We start from the raw sequence: 14557 nt of genomic DNA on the forward strand, positions 1-14557 counted from the left end.
CTGTTGTTCCATGTCCAGTTCTGTTGCTTCCTGACCTGCATACAGATTTCTCAGAAGGCAGGTCAGGTAGTCTGGCATTCCCATCTCTTTCAGGATTTTCCACAGTTTATTGTGATCCACATAGTCAAAGGCTTTGGCATAGTCAATAAAGCAGAAATAGATGTTTTTCTGGAACTCTCTTGCTTTTTCGATGATGCAGCGGATGTTGGCAATTTGATCTCTGGTTCCTCTGCCTTTTCTAAAACCAGCTTGAACATCTGGAAGTTCACAGTTCACGTATTGTTGAAGCCTGGCTTGGAGAATTTTGAGCATTACTTTACCAGCGTGTGAGATGAATGCAATTGTGCAGTAGTTTAAGCATTCTTTGGCATTGCCTTTCTTTTGGGATCAGGATGGTAGACTTTCAGGGAATTCCCTCGTGGTCCAGTGGATAAGACTAGGGCTTTCACTGCCATGGATCTAGGTTCCATCCCTGGTTGGGGAACTAAAATGCCAGAAGCCACACGGTGCAGCCTAAAAAAAGAAGGAATGACTTCCAACTTAAGGATACCCTCCCTCTTCACAGGGATATGATTTTAACAGAGGTTTGGAGTATGGTTGAAGGCTTGGGGTCCCCAGGAACCACCAGTGGAATAGGAGCCTTTTAAGCCCTGTAGCCAAGTCTTTCCTGGTCCTATTCTGCCCCTGACAATTAGCTGGAGACGATGAGGTGAGTCATAGTGAGGCAAGGAGCCAAGGCTGGTCCTCCTATGGGCAGTGGAAAGGGGACACTTACTTGCTTGATCTTTTGGGGCAAGTCAGTTAGCCTCTCAGAGCCTCTGTTTCTGTAGTTATTTTTTAAAAAAGAATATAATATTTAGCTTGTTACAGGGATTAGAAATAGTATACGTAAAGTAACTTGCAGACATTCAATGAAGTGGTAATGGGGGTTCTTATAATCATTCATTCAACAAGTATTTATTAATATGAGACAAGTGGGCTAAGAAGATAGGGAAGTTGATAAACACCCACCTCCTACACTCACAGAGCACGTAGTCTATGGCGAAATCACCCTATTAAACAAGGACTTACAATGACGTGAGAGATGGGCTATAATGGAAACATCTGAGGATGTCAGAAGGAAGTGACATGAAGCTGAGGTCTGAAGGGGAAGCGAGCTTGTTTGACAAACGGATCACAGAGGTCAAGAGAAAAGAATTTTGCTTTATAACATACAAATAGTTTCTCATGGGACTTCCCCAGTCATCCAGTGGCTGAAACTCTGTTCTAATGCAAGGGGTGATATTTTTATTAGGCCCGTTTTTCAGATGGAGAAACTGAGGCTCAGAAAAGTGAATGTCTTTTCCTTAAACACAAACATAGCCAGGACTTGAGCCCAGTTTTTCTAACTCCAGTTTCTGCATGTCTGTTGAGTCCTGCTGTCTTAGGTTCTAGCTCTGCCCTTAACCAGCCTGAGCAACCTGGAGTTTCTCTCTGGGTCTCAGTTTCTCCAGCTGTGTAATGGGAGTTACCCATTCTGTGGCTTTGATTCTCAGTTTTGGCAGATGGGGCAAATAGGGAGCATGTGAAAAGCACAGGGGTGGCGAGCCCTCTGGTCCCTTTTCTGTCAGCCCCCCAGCTGCCACCTCTCAATAGCCCTTTCACGCCCTCCCAGTCCCAAACATGTGTAGACTTTTCACTTCCACTTTATTATCACTTCATTTGTAGGATTTTAAGGTTTGTTACCTGGAAGGGAGCGAGGAGCTCACACCTCCAGTTCCGCTTTTCAAATATACCTTCACCGCTTGTGAAAATAACCTTATTAACAGCATCTAACCTGCTACTGCTTATGGGGGCACCTGGATAAGTACATGCAGAAAGGACCACAGCAGAGGAAACAACACAGTTAGCTGAAGTGGCACAGCCTCTGGACCCCTGGGGTTTTCTCCCAGCTCATGGGAGTCCTGGAGCTGTTGTCAGGGTCAGCAGAATGTGGTTGAGCCCCAGAGTAGCCTTGAGCAATTGGTCCTTGCCTCCTGCCTCCTCTTCTGGTGCTGAGATCCTCCGGGAAACAGCTCCCATGCCTCCGAGGCTCTCCTGTCTCCTGGACGCTTGTCCACGATTGATTCTCTGGGCAGCTTCCCCTCCGAGCAGTAAATGAAATATCGGTTACCAGGAGTGAGGCGGGAGGCAATTAACCCCTAGACCTCACCCTGGCAGATGTGTTTGTAGCAAGCTGAAGTGGAGAGCTGAGCACACCTGCCTGGCCTTCCTGCAAAGTCATCCAATTAGGGTAGCCCCCAGCAATGGGCTCCTGCTGCCTGCTCTGCTCCCCATGACCCCAGAAACCAGGGTGGCACAGACTCCGAGGGCTGACAGCCGTCTGGGCACAGGATGGCCTGCCATTTCTCATGTGGGTGAGCTCCGGAGGCACTGCCACCCTCACACTCCCTTGGCAGGGAGATTATTCATTAATTAATCACACATCTTTTTAAAGGGGAGGTGGCCTGGGGAGGCGTCTTCCTTCCTTCCTCTAGAGTGGAACCGCCATTCTGCCTGTCCAACCTCCTTCCCACCTGCCAGCCCTGCCTCATGGAATGTTTCTGTGCCAGAAATACCCCTGACTGAGGAAGAGGGGAGACACATGCCTGCTTTCAGGGAACCCCCAGTCCCAGGGGCTGGTCTCAGAAAGCCCCAGTTAGATAGAAAAAGCACAGCATCTACCCTTGGAGCCACTGACAGGGCAGCCATACTCTGCAACTGGGAAACTGCACCCCCATCCCCAGTCCCTGGGGATACACACCTCGCCCTTAACTCACCCAAAACACTATCTTTGAGGACCCCCACCCCAGGGCTGATGGAGGAGGCACAGTCTCACCTTCAAGTTTCCCATTCTGAGGGTAGAGACGAAGTCTTGTCCTCAGGTTGGCCAAGTCTGAGGAGTACAAAAATAGACTTTGCCCTTGGGGAGCCCCTGTCTGATGGGGGAGATGCTCCCCAAACAGCTGGCACTGCTAGACACTCCCGGTTCCCTGCACAGAAAAAAAAAAAGTTCTTGGCTTTAGTTCTGTCCCAGTTGCGTCACAAACTTGCAGTGTGACCATGGACAAGTCACGGATTTTCTTCAGACCATGCTTTCCTCATCTGCAATGTGGAGATCTTAGTCCCATCTCTCACAGTGACGTGAGGATCGGCCAGTTACCAGAAAGAAAAGCCAGCCAGCCAGGCACTCCCTTCAGAAATGATTAATATGCTTTTCACTGTTGCAGAGTCCTAGGCCAGTACCTGTGGTCTCTGGGAGAGGGCTGGGGAGGCTCCCAGGTGCAGTGACTGGATAATTTGGGGCCAGAGCAGCCATTAAAGAATCATAAGAGGCTGTGGGTGGCACTGGGGTTGGGGGGGGGGGGCGGAAGAGGGGGTTGCTGGCTAATCTAATCAGGCTTCCCAAGGAAACTCTCATTCCAGACAGACCTGCCAGGGGTTTTATTGGGTTTGTGGGGACCCGCAGATTTCAATCTCCAGACCCCACAGGGAAGGAACAAGTATTAAGCTAATTTTATTAAATGGCCACAGCTGGCAGTAGGGGGAAGTAGGGGAGAGGAGAGAGGATAAAGAAAGTCATTCAAGTCTGCCAGCCATGACAAGGGTCCATACATGGGGCCTGACTGGGAGGGAGGCCACCCCTCCTTCCTGTCTCTCCAGCTGAGCCAGTGCGGGGGTGGGAGGGGGAAGCCAGATGGGAACTCTCCCTCAGTGTAGAGCCTTGGGATTCTCCAAGAGGCTCACCCCATGGCTGCTGCCCAGGGCAGATGCTTGTAAGTTCTATCAAGCCTCCACAGGACAGCGCTGGAGTGGAAGCGCTGGGCTGCATCCAAGCCCCCCTTCCTTGGTTCTGCTTTGGAAACCCCAAATCTTCATGATATACAGTGTGCTGGGTAAGAGGATGGTCTTTGGTTCAAATACTGATGTTTGCTCCTTCCTAGCTTTGTGACTCTGACAAAGTATTTATCCTCTGAGCCTCAGTTTCCTCATCAGAAATGGATAAAACAGCATCCATGTTAAAGGGCATGGGAGTATTCCTTGCCAATCCACTCCCACTCCATACACATTTCCATGAGATAATATTTATAAAGTTCTTATATGGTGTCAGACACAAAGTGGATGTTCTCTAAGTATTAGCTATTATAATTTAGGAATGCCCTGTGTGCAACCATCATGGCCCCAGTTATAGGGGATGAGGGAGGCAGTGACAAGGCAAAGAGATCTGGTGCGTCGTCTCCAGTGAGCAACGGCTTCTTGAATTCAAGTGCAATCAAGAACGTAGTGATTGTGTCTTATTTAAAAAGCTATTTAACCTCTTTTGAAGAAGAATAAAATCTACTCATCCAACCTCCCAGTGCTCTTGGAAGACTTGGATGAGAAGACTTGGATGAGAAGACTTGAATGAGAAGAAAGTGTCAGTCACTTTCACTTCAGGTATGTGAAAGTGTGTGTTGGATGGACTGTGTTGGACTCTGCCACCTCACAGGCTGTAGCCTGCCAGTCCATGAAATTCTCCAGGGGATCTTCCCGACCCGGGGATTGAACCCGAGTCTCCCGCATTGCAGGCAGATTCTTTACCATCTGAGCCACTAGGAAGCCTTTGGCAAATTTTAAAGTGATGTATAAATAATAAAAGCTGTGTTTATTGAGCACATACATGATACCTCTTTAACCCTCAGTCAAGTGAGATACGTCTCATTATAATGAGAAAACTGAGGCCCAGGGGTGAAGTGCTTGGGTCAAGTTCAACCAGCATTTAATACAACGCTTGTTCCTTTCATTGCTATCACTAACCCAGAACTGAGTCAGGAGAGAGTGACTTAGCCAGCATCCTACAGGGTGGCACTGGGGCCAGAACCCAGGTCTCCTAATTTAAACCTGGCTGTGCCTGTGCAATGCTGATGCGACTTTCAAGGTCAAAGAGATGGAGCTTTTCCACCCTGGAAAATGATGTAACTAGGCTATCTTCTATGCCTCTTATTCCAGTTGCCCCGACCCTCTTGGGCCATGGTGTGCTTTGGGCCCCTTGGCCCACCTCTTCCTGGAGCACCTCTGACTCTGGCTTTTCCCAGATCCACGAGAAACTTCCAGTAGACTCATTCCCCATCTGGAGGAGTGCAGGGTTCACTGTCCCCTCCTGCAACTCCTCTCCAGGGCACAGTCAGAAAGCCAGCGGGGTGGAAGTGTTTTATTATAGCTTTGGTCAGACGGGCAGCAGCCGGCCAAGGGCTGTAGCTGGGAAGCCATCCAGCCCCCAACCAACCCCTCCCCCAGGCGGCGCTACCCCAGAGCAGGTGGGCAGCGCATCCGAGCACGGGGAGGAACCCGCTGAGGCCTCTCCCCCACCCCTGCTGGGGCGGGCTGGTGGGTAGGGTGGGCAATAAACAATCTTACTGTACAAATATACAGCACGGGCCGGGGCGGGGACGGTCAACACCGCCTCCAGAGGAACGAGGACAGGGCGCGCTGGACCCGGCTCTGCGGTGAGCCGGCGGGAGGGCTAGCTGAGGCCCGGAAGGTGGTGAGGACGGGCCAGGGGCGTCATAGCCGGGAGGGCTGCGAGGGGGTAGGCGAGGATGGGTCATCCTTTACCCCACCCGGAGGGGGAGCCCAGGGGGAATAGGGGATGGAGGAGCTTAATCAGAGTAGATGATGAAGCCGGAGAAGGTGCTGTACTTGTTGCTGTTGCCTCCGTGCGCTTTGCCCCCATCCAGTTTGATGAAAACCTCGTCCCCCGCATCCAGGTGCAGGATCACGCTATTGCTAGCGTAGTCGTAGTTCTGGTCTGCGTCCTGGGCGATGGCGCTGGCCCGCACCTGTAGGGGTTGGGCCGTTAGGAGAGTAAGGGTATGTGTGAGAGGGTAGGGGAGGAGAAGGGAGAGAAGTGGGGTCCGGGAGGGAGGGGGATTGTCAGAGGGAAGGCAGGGAGAGAATCTGAAGGGTCCCAGAGCCCCACCTGCGGCACTATCAGGGCTGTCAGCCTGCTTTCCTCCCATCATCCCAGCACTGCCCTTTTGCAATCCTAACTTTGTGTTTTGGGAGGGGGTTAGAGAGGAGCCTTGGATTTCTAGGGCAGGTGTAATCTGGGTCTGAATTGTCAGTGTAATTCAGTGTAATCGGCTTCCTTAACTCCCCTAGGTCTCACTGTCTGGCCCACTGAAGTGTTAGCCACTCGGTCGTGTCTGCCTCTTTGTGACCCCACAGACTGTAGCCTGCCAGGCTCTTCTGTCCAGGGATTTCTCTAGGCAAGAATTCTGGAGTGGGTAGCTATTCCCTTCTCCAGGGCATCTTCCCAACCCAGGGATCGAACCTGGGTCTCTTGCATTTCAGGCAGATTCTTTACCATCTGAGCCACTAGGGAAGCCCCACTCTCTGTCTGGCCCATTGAGGACCTCAGCGGTGTCTCCAGGAATCCCCGGCCTGGAACTCTTGCTTGCAGAGAGGAATTCTCTGGACCCCCAAGGGATGGAAGGCCATCCCCTCTCATCATTCTTTTCTCTCTCCTTTTTAAAATTATATATATATAATTTTTTTTTGGTCGTGTGGCATGAAATCTTAGTTCCCCAACCCAGGATCGAATCCATGCCCCCTGCAATGGGAGTATGAATTCTTGACTACTAGACAGCCAAGCAAATCCCCCTGCCCTGCCACCACCCCCTCTGCTTTATTGCAATAATGATGCCTACATTTCAGCCACATCCACCCATTCTCATGTCAGTGGCTGGACAGGAGACTGCCCCTTGGCCTTACAGGTCTAGGCCTGGATCAATACCAGGCTGCTAGTAAGCAACAACCCTAGTACTGAGACCTTCTGTGTGGATTCCTTGTATGAGGTCCATTCTGTGTCAACTCCCTGTCTGAAGTCCATTCTGGAGTCTTTCACACAAGAACAGTGAGATGAAAGGCCTGGGAATCATTTCCCCTCCCAAGGCTCAGGCTGGGCCTGCGTCCCACCTCAAGGAGTTGTAGCTACAGCTGTGACTATTACCCCATCCCAAGAGGACTTCTGGCTCCTCCGGCGGCATCACCCCTATGGCAGTAGAAGGTGGTAGAAAGGAAGTGGATGGGAAGAAAGGAATCATCCCTTCTGAAACCTTACATCCCTCTGTGATCCTCAGTCTGCTCTGATATCCTTGCTGGTCCTTGTTTTGATGGAATAGGGGAGGGACAGGCAGGAGCATCAGGAGGGACAGGGGAGCGACAGCCTTTGGATTTGAAGCCTGACACATCATTGGTGGGGGAGGGGAGCTATAATCATAAGATATTGAGGATGTGGGATGATGGACACATTCTCTCCAGGCATTCCTTTCCAACCGCTGAGGCCAACGCAAGTCCTGAGCCCTCTGATCTGGGGCCTCTCCTGGATATTCTGAGTGGAGGATGGGCAGAGAGTCTGCACTGAATGGGGTCCTCTCAGCCAGGCTCCTCAACAGCCCCTCTCCATCCTGCCCCTTCCCTGAAGGCAGCACCCCCAAAGGCTGACAGTCAGGGCTGGACCAAGCCAGATCAGGAGAGGGACCCATCCCCCCTCCTGATCGGGAGGCAGCACTGTAGGTCAGCTGTGCCAAAGCTGCTGACTCAGCAACAATGTTGCACCGTAAGGACCCGACTGACATATTTGTGTGCAGTCTGCCATGGAAAACCCAGATCTTTTCAGCCCCTTCTCACCCCTCAAGCTTTTCTCCTCCAACCTGGGAGGGAATTGTTTGGGGGCACTTAGTTGGGAAAACTCCTGGTCCAGCTAAAGGTGAGGGGAAATCAAATGAGGGAGGGACGCCGTCTAAGGAGCTCGGTTTCTCTGTTTAGAAAATGGATGAGATCCTGCCTCACCCACTGCCACCATTGTAAAAGCCTTTTGGTGGCAAAGGAAAAAAAATTTTTTAATCTAGATGGGGCTTTGAGCTACCAGGAAAGAGCTGAAAACAAGCAACCAACTTCTGTATTGTTCCCTGGGCCCTAATCCTGGTGGTATTTATTATTACACATGCATTTCATTATCTTTGCTAATAAATTACTTCTAATAACAATTATTTTTATTACCCAGATTAATTTAGCCTTAACTCATTAAAACAGTGTGCTGCTTAATAGCCAGATCCATTAGAATACAGTCATCTGTCATCAGGAATCTCCTGGTGATGTGACAGGCATCAGTACTGTTATGCTTATGTTTATTATTTATTCATCACCATGATTGTTGCTGTGATTATCCTAATTATCCATGGAGGCAGGGAGAATTAATGCTCTTCCATCCGTAGACGGTGGGGGAGCCAGCAATGGAACCCAGGGGTCCTGATTCTCTGCCCAAGACTGGAAATAGTAGAGGCATCCAGTCCCTCCCAGGGGTCGAGGGGAAGTCTGGGGATTTCATTTTGTTGTAGAAGCTGGAACGCAAGTCTGGGACTTGTCATGTGGGGGTACAAGAGAAGCACCTCCTCAAGGGCTACCAATAAGTGAAACTGAGGCATTGGTCTGATTAGAGGTCTGGAGTGGGGGTGGGGTAGGGGCCAAGAACCCAGGAAATGTGCCCCTGCCCCCAGAGCAAAGCTGGAGTCTCAGGTATGCAGGTGTGGCTCCCACGGGCAGCCAGCCTGGCCCCTGTGTGCTTTCACACAATGCCTGAGTTCCTACTGTGCCAGGCGCTGTGCTCTGTCCTGTGAAAGGCATTAGAGGCCAGAGAGGACAGCGGCAAGATAGGCGGGGTGGGCAGGGAGGCCATATCCCCTCATCAGAGAGGCTGATCCCCAGTCAGGTCTTCGTGTACCACAGTCCCCAATTTACACACCCCACCACCTCCCCCCTCACTCAGACTCTGGTGTCCAAGTCCCTGCCCATTTGTAATACTCCCCTTCCCACAGGCCCTGACCGTCCCCCCACAGCCCCCCTTCCCTAGCCCGGTGTATCAGTTTCATATCCTCTGGGGACCATCTGAACTGTGGATCTTAGAAGGAACCGCAGGGAGCTCATCTCACTCAGGGCACTGGCTCCAGCCTCGAGTCCCTTCCCCAGGCTCCTCAGGTCCTTGTGTCATAATGACCCGGCCTTACTGCCATCTGGCCGTGCAGCGATGACTCAGAGCTACCCCTAGGGAAAGGGACCCAGCACCAGGCAGGAAGGTGCTGATTCCCCGCTTTCCCCATCTTGCCCAGGGAAGGACCAGGGCCCAGACGCGGCTCTGTTTTCTAGAGGAAATTCTGGAAGTCTCTCTGCAGGCAGGAAGCCAGGAAGGAAAAGCACAGAGCCCAGGGCTGCCCCTGGTCTTGAAGGCGTGGGAGGAGCCGGCTCCTCCCTTCTGTTTCCACCCGTTGCCCAGCCCTGTCATTTTTGCTCTCTGGACATTCTGGCTTGTATGTCCTGTTCCACCTCTGAGCCGGCCTTTCCCTACACTTGACCTTTCATTTTCTCCCTAGCTGTGTCTTGTCCCCTAGGGGACCGAGGTTCATCATCCTCTCCCCAGACCAGGTTGGTCTGAGCTAGGGCCCACTGAATCACTCCCTCCAGCCAACACATCTGAGGACAGGAGTGTCAGTGGGGTCCCGGTCTCCTCTCCCTCACAATAATGGCTGGGGCGTGTTATTGTGTCTCCCCTGCACAGACCATGCGGTCCTGGAGGGCAAGCAGACTGAACCCCTGGAACCCCAAACCTGGCTCCTACTCGGAGCTCAGAACTAGTCATATGGAATGACTAGTGAGAGGAAATGAGTCTCTTGGACAATCTAGAAGAAGTCACAGAGAGTGTGGGGGAGGTCCAGGGCCTGTCACCCCACTGTTTATCTTGGATTTGTGTGTGTGGGAGGGGGGCAGGAGTAATTGTTAAAATATTGGATCTCTGAAACCCCTGGTTAAAGTCACCTCCTTTCTTCTACCAGCCTGTGGTGCCACCTCCTTGTCAGGCTCTGCCAGTGCCCTGCCCCTACTAAAGGGGTAGGAAGAGCCTTTTGAGTCGGTTTCACCTCCCACTGACTGAAGCAAGTACACCTGCCCCAAGCACCCACCATCTTTGGGGCCTCCTCTTGTCTCACCTCTGGGGCCCTGCGGCACCCTCTTGAGTAGCACAGTAGGGCCCACTGGTGGCCTGGTGACCACCTCCCTATCCAGGCAAGCTGTGGTCCAAGCCCCCTGAAACCTCAACTTGGTGCCAGCCCAAACTTTCTTTGGGAAAGGAAGAAATTTCACTGATGAAGGTGACACTGTTGAATCCTTTATTGGTGATTAATAAGGGGAATTGTGGGGCTGTCTGCAGAGAGAGTCCTCACTGGATACTGGGGCCTCCCATTTGGTCAAGAATGAAGGACAAAGAGGAGAGACACAGAAAGCCTGACAGACACAAGTGGGAGAGAGACACCCAAGGAATAAAGAGAGGGATTAAACACAGAGGTGGGGGACCAGAAACCAACGGAGAGACAGATCAGACTGGTAGACAGAGGAGAGAGGCAAGCACAAGAGATGGGGAGAGGGGAGAAAGAGGAAGAGGAAGGGGAGAGGCAGAAACAAGAGGGAGAGCAGGCAAGGGAGGGAGGAGAGGGGCAGACTTACAAGCACCTGGCAGGGTTTTAGCTGACTCTAAGGCCTGTCCCTTCCCCACCCCTAAATGGGGTCCACCTCAAGTAGTGCTGCAGTGGGAGGGTTCCAGCAGGACCTTGGGTCTCAGTCACAGGAGATTTCCTCCCAACTCCCACTAAAGCTTTAGTTCTGATCCACACAGGCACCTGCTTCCACAAGGATGCTCTGCTTGACTACTGCAGGGGCCCCAGGTCACCTGTGGTCTGGGAGCTCTGGGAAGGGAGGGGGAACCAAAGTGAAGGGAGCTCGGTAAAACTGCCACCCTGGGGCAGGGTTAGGTCAAGATTGGTCCTGGGGCAGCAGTTCCAAGGAGAACACCAGACATCGCTGGTCCCAGGTACCAAAGACCTCGTGAGCTTGGTGCCTTCCGCTCTGGTCTCTCCGATGGGGATAGGGAAGGAAGAGGATGCCCTGACACCGCAGGAATCAGGAATTGCAGCTGAGAGGTAAAGAGGAAGGGGAGTTTCCACCTCTTTGTCCTGCCTCAGAAGGAAAAACTTTTCCCTTCTGGCCATCTTTTTGGGCGCTTAGCTCTGACACAGTGGGAAGGGGCCGCGCAGTCCCGGGTTTTGCAGAGGGTGGCAGATCTGCCCAATGGTCCCTTCCTAAGGGCGGGGGATGTATTGTAGCTAAGGCTTTGTGCGTTTGGCTCCCTTTGCCTTTGTGCGCAAAACATCTCCTACAGCTCGCCTTCTCCGCTTGCGCGCCTAGCGGTGCGCCCAAGCGCCCGCGGGCGCAGACGCTGCCTTTCCCCAGAGCCCATCCTGATTCGGCCCCTCACCACTAGCTGGTATCAACCAGAATCCTAGCTCTGAGATGTGTTTCCCACGGGCCAAGCCCCCAAGGGCCAGTCCGCGCGGCCTGCGCTCTGATTATTAGTTGGATGTTATTTCCCGCATTTCCGTGCCGCAGGTGCCCAGCAGCACTTGCCTTGGAGCTGGCGCCCAGAAGCCGAGGAATCAGGGGTGCCCGCTAGCCTGGATCATCCCCGCCTGTAATGTCTAAGCCGCTCCGGGTCTCCATCTGCGCCCGTCCGTACCCGTGGGCCCCGGGCTCCCTGGGTGCCCTGCCCCCAGGCCAGCCCCATGCCCCCGGCGGGCCCACCTGGCCGTTCTTGCAGAGGTCCGCCCACATACTGGTGCCGTCGCCGCCGCGCATGAGGACGTGGTAGGTGAAAAAGTAGGTGCCGGGAATATTGCACGTAAACTTGCCACTGGTCGCGTCGTAGTTGTTGCCGAGGTTGGTGACCACGTCGTCGAACTTGAGCACCTCGTAACCCTCGTGAGGATTCTTGAGGCCGGCGTAGAAGGCCACGCGCGGCACCGTGGTGTAGGTGGCCGTGCTGATGGCGCCGCTGCCCCCCGCGCCTGGCAGCCCGGGAGGGCCGGTCTTGCCCGGCTCACCCTTCTCCCCAGGTGGCCCTACAGGACCCGGAGGACCTGGGTCCCCGGGGGGCCCAGGGGGGCCCGGCTTGCCTGTGCGTCCCGGCTTCCCCTGGGGGCCCTGCACCAGCGTGGAGGGCGGGGGCGCGCCGCTCTGCTCGCTCAGGGCGTCGCCGCCGTCGGGCCGCGCGCCGGCGCCGGGGCCCCGCGCGGGGTAGGGGTCACACACCATGCGGCAGGTGCCCAGCATCTCATAGTGGCCATCCGGGCCTCCCGAGCTCACCAGCACGGGGATGAGCACCACCAGCACCAGCAGCATCACCACGCCCGCGGCGGCCGCCAGCAGCGTCTTCCGGCCGGCGCGGAGCCTGGGGAGCGCCGGGCCGCCCGGCCGCGCCGTCGGGGCAATGGTGCCGGCGGCAGGGGGCACGGGCGAGGTGCCCGCGCTCAAGGGCGGTCCAGCTGGACTGCGGGCATGGGGCCGGGCCCGGGGCGCCGCGCTGCGCTGGATGCGCTGCCGAGCCCAGCCGCCGGCTCCTGCCTCGCGCCTCCCTCCCGCTGCGCGGCCGAACTGAGCGCAGCGGCAGCCGCCTGCTGCCGATTCCTCCCGCCTACCGGTGCTGGAACCACCGCCCCCTCCGCGCGGTCCAGCCCCGCCCACTCTGCGCCGCGAGGGGTGGGGCTGAAGGCTGGGCCGGCGCCTAATTGGGTTGTGAGAGGTGTGGCTCCGCCCACTTAGAGGGGCGGGGCTCGGGGCGGGGCCGCCGGGTAGAGGGCTGGAGCCGCGAGACCCAAGGCGAGCAAGAGACTGAGCGTTGGAGATAGAGAGGGGGCTAGAGTCCGGGACGCAGAAGAGGCTCCCCTAGAGAAGGGGCGAGTAGGAACCAAAGAACTAGTAGAAGAGGGAGCCCTAGGGAGAACTAGAGAGCGCCGAGGGTGACTAGGAGAGGAGAGGCTTCGAGGGTCTGGTATGAAGAAAACCTAGAGCAGAGAGAGGCGCGAGGGGCCACTGCCCGCAGGAGGCGGGGGCTGCAGTAGGGCGCCTCGGTCTTCAGGGCACAAAGGGAGATTGAGAGGAGGACGAAGAGAGGAGCAAGAAGGAAGGACAAGGAAGCGTGTTATGAGCGGGGAGAAGAGGGGAAGGCAGGAGGGCGTCGATGGGGCGAGTCCACACTCAGGTCTCTCAGATCGCCTGTTTGGGAGATGGAGGTGGGCCGGTACGCCTGTCAGGGTGCCCACAGAATTCCAAGTACTAACCGCAGCTGCTCCCTCCTCTTTTGGGGGGGAGGGCACCTGGATGTTCCCGGGACCGCCTTACCCCAGGAGGAGCAGGATCCTCTACCCATACCTCCTTAACCTCTACTTCTTCCTCCCTGCGCTCCAGGCCAGGTCAGGCTGCTTTTTCCTGGGGATGGGGCCAGGGACTCCTCCATCTTACTCTGATCAATTCCTTTCTCCCTGCTTTTAGACAAGGGGGAAATTGGGGCACTGAGAAAGTGGGCACCCCAGGTAATTTTTCCATTCTGACCAGTATAGACATGTCCCTGGCTGGTGACGCCCCCTTTCCCAGCTTCCAAGAGGGGTTGATCTCACCCAGCCCCTTGGCTCCACACCCTCCTTCCCTGCCACCAGCCTCCTGAGCTTCTAACTCTTTTCTCCATCAGATTGTATGAGGCAATCCTTTTCCTCAAGTGCAGTAAAGTGTTTATGTTGCATAAACTAAAAGGCGTCTGCTTCCATCAAAATATTTGTCACATTATATGAAGCCCAGTTCATGTTGCTCCACTGCTTCTCTCACCCTCCTGTATCCAGTCTACTCTGGAGGGCTCTGCCATTCAGAGGCCACTAGCTGCTGCTAAAAGATGACCCTCTAGCCCCTTTCCTTTCTTCCCTCCCAAAGCTGGGATTGATTAACCCCACCTGAGCCGGGAGGAGGACAGGGACAAGAGGATGTCAACTCAGGGGTGGTGAGATAGGACTTTTTAAGCACAGCTGAGCCCTGGTTAGAGTGATCCCCTCACCATGGAAGGAGCTAAAAATGCAATCAATAGCATTTTATTCAGGGCTTACAGTGTGCCAGGCCCTGTGTTGAATGCTTTACATACACCATCACACCAGATCTCAACTGCAATTCAAAGAGGTAAAGCCCATCATTATTTTCATTTCACAGAGGGAGCACTGGGGCTCTGGGAAGTTAAGAGATTTGCCCAAAGTCACGCAACTATTAAGGGACAGAGACGGCATTCAAACTGGCAGCCTGACTCCAAGCTCCTCTAACCCTCCTGATGGGTCTTTGGATAGCGTTTACTGCCCGAAAGGAGGTAGGCTTGGAGCGCAGGAGAAGGAAGTCACTCCCCCCAAGAGTGACAGGCTGTTGACCCGAGGGACAAGTGCGCGGTCATCGATGTGTGATATATACAAGCCCGCTTCCCCCCGCCCCCTAGTTCGCGCGCACACGGGTCCCTCCTCCGCTATGCCGCCGGGGCTCGTCCGCCACCGGGAGTCCTTCCAGAATCCGCCGGTGAAACTACGGCTGGCCGCCCGAGGCCGCGGAGGGGCGGGAGCACGCACCCCCGGCCTCGCCCTGGGGTTCC

General features: G+C 54.6%; 1 protein-coding gene across 1 annotated transcript; it reads right to left on the bottom strand.

Moving 5' to 3' along the window:
- Positions 1-5467: 5467 nt before the first annotated feature.
- On the bottom strand, positions 5468-12560 carry C1QL1 (complement C1q like 1). The gene is made up of 2 exons (NM_001205862.1): positions 11686-12560; positions 5468-5837 (listed from the first exon to the last, which is right to left on the bottom strand). Exons 1-2 carry the CDS (start codon positions 12280-12282, stop codon positions 5658-5660), a joined length of 777 nt encoding a protein of 258 aa, NP_001192791.1. The 5' UTR covers positions 12283-12560; the 3' UTR covers positions 5468-5657.
- Between the last annotated feature and the right edge of the window lie 1997 nt (positions 12561-14557).

The sequence above is a fragment of the Bos taurus genome, chromosome 19, assembly GCF_002263795.3.
Source record: "Bos taurus isolate L1 Dominette 01449 registration number 42190680 breed Hereford chromosome 19, ARS-UCD2.0, whole genome shotgun sequence".
Classification (NCBI taxonomy): domain Eukaryota; kingdom Metazoa; phylum Chordata; class Mammalia; order Artiodactyla; family Bovidae; genus Bos; species Bos taurus.

Coding starts and splice junctions, on each gene's coding strand:
- C1QL1 (NM_001205862.1), bottom strand. CDS start 12,282: ATGCTGCTGGTGCTGGTGGTGCTCATCCCCGTGCTGGTGAGCTCGGGA. Junction 5,838..11,685: donor ACCTCTGCAAGAACGGCCAG/GTGGGCCCGCCG, acceptor CAACCCCTACAG/GTGCGGGCCAGCGCCATCGC.